Source organism: Sinocyclocheilus anshuiensis, unplaced genomic scaffold (genome assembly GCF_001515605.1).
Source record: "Sinocyclocheilus anshuiensis isolate Anshui unplaced genomic scaffold, SAMN03320099.WGS_v1.1 scaffold1032, whole genome shotgun sequence".
NCBI lineage: Eukaryota > Metazoa > Chordata > Actinopteri > Cypriniformes > Cyprinidae > Sinocyclocheilus > Sinocyclocheilus anshuiensis.
In genome coordinates, this window is record NW_015549638.1 from 659,064 (window position 1) to 665,645 (window position 6,582).

Consider the following 6,582-nt stretch of genomic DNA (forward strand, 5'->3'; position numbering starts at 1 on the left):
CACTCAACAAGCTCGCGCATCTGCGCCGCCGCGCCCTCAATCCACTCACGCGCGCTCAATTTGCTTATCAGCTCGCGCACATCAGCTATACAGGCGTTAATACTGAATGTTTAACATTATATTCATTGCATACATATACTTCGTATACATCCTTAATCTCTAATAACTCCATTCTGCTGCCTGTTGTTCTGTTGTCGGTGTTTCTTTGTCTGAATATGGCACTGATCACATGCTGTGTGGTATCGGCGTTTGGTATCGGGGCATTTTAACGAGTACAAGAGCTCAGTATCGGGCCCGATACCGATACCAGTATCGGTATCGGTGCATCCCTAGTGTTGAGTCTAGCTGTGTCATGCGGTGTCTTTCAACAAATGTAAAGGGTTTACCATTGACACCATCTTAAATAAGGAGCAATAATGGTATAAGGCCTGAAAATGCAGCTTTCAGATATATTACATCATATTTAGGCCTAATAGAAGCTCTTTTTATAGTTGTATATGAAATAATAACCTTTTTTTCTACTCCCACCCTGTTGCCATTTTCCAAACAGGTGGTCTGTCTGGGACAAGCTGCCCCAGTTTCTTTCCTCATCCCAGCAGATATAGTAAGACTAACATTATCCTTTCTTTTCTCAAGTCTGTGTCGTTCCCTCATTCTGTCCATCTAGATCTCAGAATGATAGTAGTGACACCAAAGATAAAGAATCACATTTCTCTGTGTCCTATTGTATTTTGTGTTTACGTGTGCTGATGCCAGTAGCACTTTATAAACAGGTAGCTGGAAAAGTTTGTTGGAGAAACAATCCGCTTCTATATACACTTCTAACCTAAATTCTTACATAACACAATGGAGTGGTGTGGAATGGAATGGTGAACATTTGAAATGTTAAATGGTCCTCTAATGTCCCCTGGTGGTTTCTTTTAAAACTTCATCTATTTAAAAAAATGCCTACACTTGGGGGTGAAAATGCTTTCTTTTTATGTATAATATAATACTAATATTTTAAAAATAACTTTGATTAAATGATTTAATATATGTCTATATATTTTAATATAGTGTATATTTAATACACAGTACTCACTGTGTTTTAGGTGATGTGTATATATTGAAGTATTTCCGATGCGTTTTGTAATGTAGGCCTAGTCTAATCCTCATTAAAAAGAAATGCGTGCAGAATGCTGTTTTCATTGAAACTCAAAGGGATATTAAAGAATAACCGTCTTTGATTTATAAGACACAAGCTGTTTTTCACTCTGTCATACGGTTGTGCTGACCATTCAAGTCATTTAGGGCCACTTGGAGCATTAGATTTTAACGAATGTGGATTATTTATACAAGTTACATCACCAACATGATGTTATGGTGTCTTCTATCTTTCTTGTAGGCTACGGATTGATAATACTTTGAGAGAGCCCAGTGACAGGCCTAACTGGAAACACAATTCCACTGAAGAAAAATGCAAGATTTCAAGACTCGGGCATAGTGAAAACAGATTTCACAAATGTGAAAGACATTTGTCAGGCTGTGAGGAACTGGATGGTTGGTCATTTATTTAGTCAGCTAGAAATACCTGTCTTTATGGCAGTGATTTAGAGTAGGGGTTTTCAAACTGGTCTCCAGGGGGCTTTAAGCGGTTGCTAGTGGGTCCATGGAAAATGTCAGATGGAAAAAGTGTGAAAATTAAAAGGGAAAAAATATTATTGTGAAAATGGCCAATTTGTATTGTGAAGTATTATACAGATAAATTAGATTCATGAATTCATTTGAAGTAAAACTATTGTTCCGATAATATATATATTTTTGGTTAGTACAGTGCAAAATAATGCCAATTATAAAATTTTTAAACACCATGTCTTAACAATATCTCAATATCTTTTTTTACATAAATGAATCTTAAAATATACATGTTTCTTCATATCATCACATTAGGGAGCCCAAAAGTTTGAAAACTCCTAATTGAATTCAAACATTAAATATTTTTCAAAAAATCTAGACGAATTTGAGTCAGAATAAACTAGTACTGACGTGATCTGATAAAGTTTTTATGCAGACACCGTGAAACTCTCTGCCCAAATATCTGTTCCCCTGCCAGCTCACGCACTCCTCTCCTGCTGCTTGGTGGTGACAGCGAACATCTTCTTTTAATCATCTTTTTATTTCCTCACACTCTGATTAAAGTTACATCTGGAGTCAGAATTAGGCAGTGGCTTGCAAAAATGCCTCAGAAAAGTTAAGAAAGTTCTAAGAAAAGGTTTTACATCTATTACAATGAAATTCGTGATTAGTGATGGAACAAAATGGATTTTTGCAATGACAGATTCTTGAACATTTGAATTCTCCGTCTTGAATATAACTTTCTTCATCCAAACATTTTGTCCCACCTCACACAGCTCTATGTGACTAAATACAAACCTGTTGTAAGGTCAAAGGCCACAGACCCTTTTAGGGAAACACTTGTCATTGTGGTGCCAGTAAGTCGGCACCAGTATTTGTGAAAGTAAAGCAAATAGTGTCAATCCTAAAGTGAATCCTGACCTTTGACCTTTCTATCCAATATGTCTATCTCCATTCCCCTGAATTGATCCGTTAGATTTTTCTGGATCTAGTGTGTGAGTGAGAAAATTCCCGTAATGATAACTGTCTTTGAAGAGAGCTATTACTCAAGAGTGTATCATTTTTCTGAGTGTGTATGTGGAATTTGCATTAGGGAGAAGGAGAGTCTTTAAATGGGTCCATTAGTCCGGATGCGCATCTATTTGTTTGTGTATGTGTGTCAGTCTCAGTCGTGTGTAGAGACAGTCTATACAACACAGGAAGCCAGCATGACTTCCATATCTGCAGAGTACAAGGACTTAAACATCTGAAGGACGCCACATACTCACCTTGAACACATTCCAGGTTAGCTGTGCCTGGCGGGCCGATCTCATTAAAAAAAATCTCAAGATCTGGATTTATTGCTCACACGATCAGTTATGGCGTGTAAATGGAAACCGGTTCAGATGTTTCCTGGCACCTTTTATTGTGGTTGTCAGGCCAGCCATTTAGAAAATCATGAGTATTTTATTTCAGTCTCCGGGAGCTTGGTTGATCGCCACAGACTTTTACAGCAGACAAATAAATTTGTAACAATCTGCTTTTCATGTTAATTAGAAAATTGTATTCTTCTCTTTAGCCATTTTAGCCAAAAATGAAGCCCCTCATGCTGCTGTTTTGGATTTTCGCTGTGTCTGGACACACTTTTGTGCTTCAGCCGAGTAAGTGTTCTTTAAATTTAAATTATTTAAATTATTAATTACTTAAGATGATTAAATTATTGCTTTTACTTAATATTTTTAAGTCTGTCTTTTAAAGTTAAGTACAGAATGTTTCAGATTAAATAATAAACACAAATTGTTCAATTCATAAGTAAATGTGTTTGTATTATGGAATAAGTGTAGTTTGTCCGTAATGTCCCTAACTCACAGTGCAGTCTTTTAATCATGTAACTTATGTATTACAGTTGGCAAATGTCCTAAAAGCAAATTAATCATCAGTTATGAGGGTGATTTTGTGTTCATTAAGTTCACAAAGGTTTATTACCTCTTATAGGTGTAAATATGACCGTCATGCAGAATGTATCTGCAGAAGGTGATCTTTGGGCAGAGCAGAGACTTGATCATTTGATGGAGGCTCTCAACACTAAAGAGGAGAAAAGAAGTGAGGAAGAGGTCACAATGCAAGAGGCGGAAGAAGAAACGGACACAGTTGAAGAACATGGTATGAGGATAACAAAAAGGGTGGAACAAACAAGAGAAACTGATGTAAAAAGCAAAGTAGTAGCAGAAAAAGAGGAGCAGCAAGGACAGAATCTGGATGAACACGACATGTCAGATGTAATCTTAACCAAACCCATCCTTACTGCACAGAATACCAGCCATTCACAAGAAATTGAGGGTGAGGAACATCTACCTCCAACTGACAATCAGAATGCCACTCCTACCATGGCCACTACCTCCCAGCCTGTCCTGAACTTGCATACAAAATCAGTTACTGTACCTTCCTCATTCCCTTTCACTTCACAGGGTCCAGCAGCAACTACTGAAACCTTGCCTATCATAACCACAAAACTTCATATTGGGAATTCAACTGCTGAGGCGACCGGAGCCACTTTACTAGTAAACGAAAGCAGCACGAATGATGATCTCAGAGTGGAGCTCCATGTGATGAACAGCTCTAAACTCCACCCACCGGAGGAAGTGAGTGTTAATGTCACAGCAAGGGCAGGACCCACTGCAAAGGCCCCTCTTAGTACTTTTATGGTCGAATCAAAAAACAAACCTAAAGACAATATGACACTGAAAGCAAAGAAAAAAAAGGTCATCAAAGTAAAGGCGAAGAAGACCAAAGTTACGAAAAAAGCAAAGAAAGTGAAAAAGTTAAAACGAGAGAGAAAATTTAAACCAACAACACCTTCGTATTTTCCCTATTTTGAAGATCACTACTGTCCCTCAGAATGTTCCTGCTATGGGAGGTATGTGTCTACTAAATCTTAAACCAACATGTTTAAAGTTATAGGTCACCCAAAAATTTAAATTCTGTCATTCCAAACCCGTAAGACCTTGTTCATCTTCAGAACACAAATGAAGATATTTTTGATTAAATCCGAGAACTTTCTGACCCTGCATAGACAGCAACGCAACTGACACGTTCAAGGCCCAGAAAGGTTGTAAAGAACGTCTTGAACGTGTCAGTGGCGTTGCTGTTTATGCAGGGTCAGAAAGCTCTCGGATTTCATCAAAAATATCTTAATTTGTGTTCCGAAGGAAAACAAAGGTCTTACGGGTTTGGACGGACATAAGGGTGAGTAATTAATGACAGAATTACAATTTTTGGGTGAACTATCCCTTTAAGAATGGTCCTGATGCTGCTGAGTATTGCACTGGAAAACATTCAGTTTACATGCTGTAATTTAACATGATCTCCTCTTTTCCAGGGTGGTGCAGTGTTCCGACAAACATCTGGACAAAATACCTTATGGAATTCCTTACAACTCCCGTTACATTCTCTTAATGAACAACCATATCGATAGCATTCAACTGAAGTTGCTCTCCGAGTATGACTCCATGGAGTTCCTGGTGTTAAGCAACAACCATTTAACAGACGAGACGATCGAGGGTTCCTTTGAAGGGATCAAGAGCCTTAAGAGACTATACGTAGAGTGGAACCTTCTCCGAAGAATCCCAAATGACCTGCCCGTTACTCTAGAGGAGCTACGGCTGGATGGGAACCAGGTAAATGTGATGTCCGACGCAGCCTTCGGACGCTGCCCAAACCTGCTGATCCTCAGCCTGAGCAACAACAGCCTGGGGAACAAATCATCCACTATCCCTCCAGGAGTTCTTCTACCCTTGGGCAAACTTCGGACGCTTACACTTTCCTACAATCAGCTTGCCTCTGTTCCCCTGCAGCTGCCCCTCAGTCTTCGAGAACTCTATCTCAGAGGCAACTGCATTCAACGCCTCCAAGGCGACATGTTCTGGGGTGAGGCGGAGCTGCAGGTCCTGGATCTAAGTGTGAATAGATTGACCGATAAAGGTCTTGGGAAGGCAGCACTACTGAATGCCAGTCGCCTTGAGAGTTTAAATCTAGAGGGCAACTTACTGAAGCAAGTTCCTCTCCATCTACCCCGTAGCATAAAGACCCTTAACTTGGAGGGAAACTTCATCTCTAACATTGGCAAGGATGCTTTTATCTCAATGCCTCAGTTGGAGCACCTAGGCCTAGCAAGAAACAAGATCACTAAAGTGGCCCTTGGTGCCTTCCGGGTTCTTCCACTTCTGCATCAGCTAGACATGAGTCACAACACCTTACAACAGGTACCAAGGCAGCTCCCTTTATGGCTCCACTCTGCAACATTTTCACACAACAAGATCCGTGTAATTCCACGTGATGCTTTCTGTTGGGGTTGAGGCAATGAGTCTCCTCTCAGCCCCCTAGTCAGGGTTCACCTGGAATATAACTTGATAGATCTGGGCCACCTGGACACGTTGGCCTTCCGTTGCCTCAGGGGCTTTCAGGTGGTGCAATTTTACTGAACTGAACCAATTGGGAATCCCTGTAAATGGTCAACATATGGGTCGAAGTGGAATTTACAGGTCTCAGCTTGGTTTTTCTTTCTTGTCTGGACTGAAGACCTAGAGCCAGCAGCATCTGTTACAATGACAGAGAAAATTGGGGAACTTTCAGTTGGACGAAAGTCTGGAAATCTGACGAAGAAACTACATTGACTGCAAACCTGTCATATAAGACAAATATGTGTCCCGGCCCTGATCTACAAACTTTACAAAATAGGATTTTGAAGTACTTAAAGGGGTCATATGATGCTGCTAAAAAGAACATTATTTTGTGTATTTGGTGTAATGAAATGTGTTTATGCGGTTCAAGGTTAAAAAAACATTATTTTCCACATACTGTACCAAGTAGTTTCGCTTTCACAACGAAACACAGCTTCACACAAGGCGGCCTAGAGTGAGCGGAGGCCGGGGGCTAGCGTGAGGAACGGCCGGAGGGCTAGAGTGAGCAGAGGCGGCGGGTTCAGAGGGT

The 6,582-nt window shown here is 40.1% G+C and overlaps 1 protein-coding gene across 1 annotated transcript; it reads left to right on the forward strand.

Annotated features, from left to right (window-relative positions):
• The first annotated feature begins 2,826 nt into the window (after positions 1-2,826).
• On the forward strand, positions 2,827-6,074 carry LOC107659827 (podocan). The gene is given in 5 exon segments (XM_074186904.1): positions 2,827-2,898; positions 3,173-3,254; positions 3,589-3,872; positions 3,939-4,510; positions 4,973-6,074. Coding segments are annotated over 4 exon segments (2,025 nt in total). The 5' UTR covers positions 2,827-2,898; positions 3,173-3,187.
• The last annotated feature ends 508 nt before the right edge of the window (positions 6,075-6,582 follow it).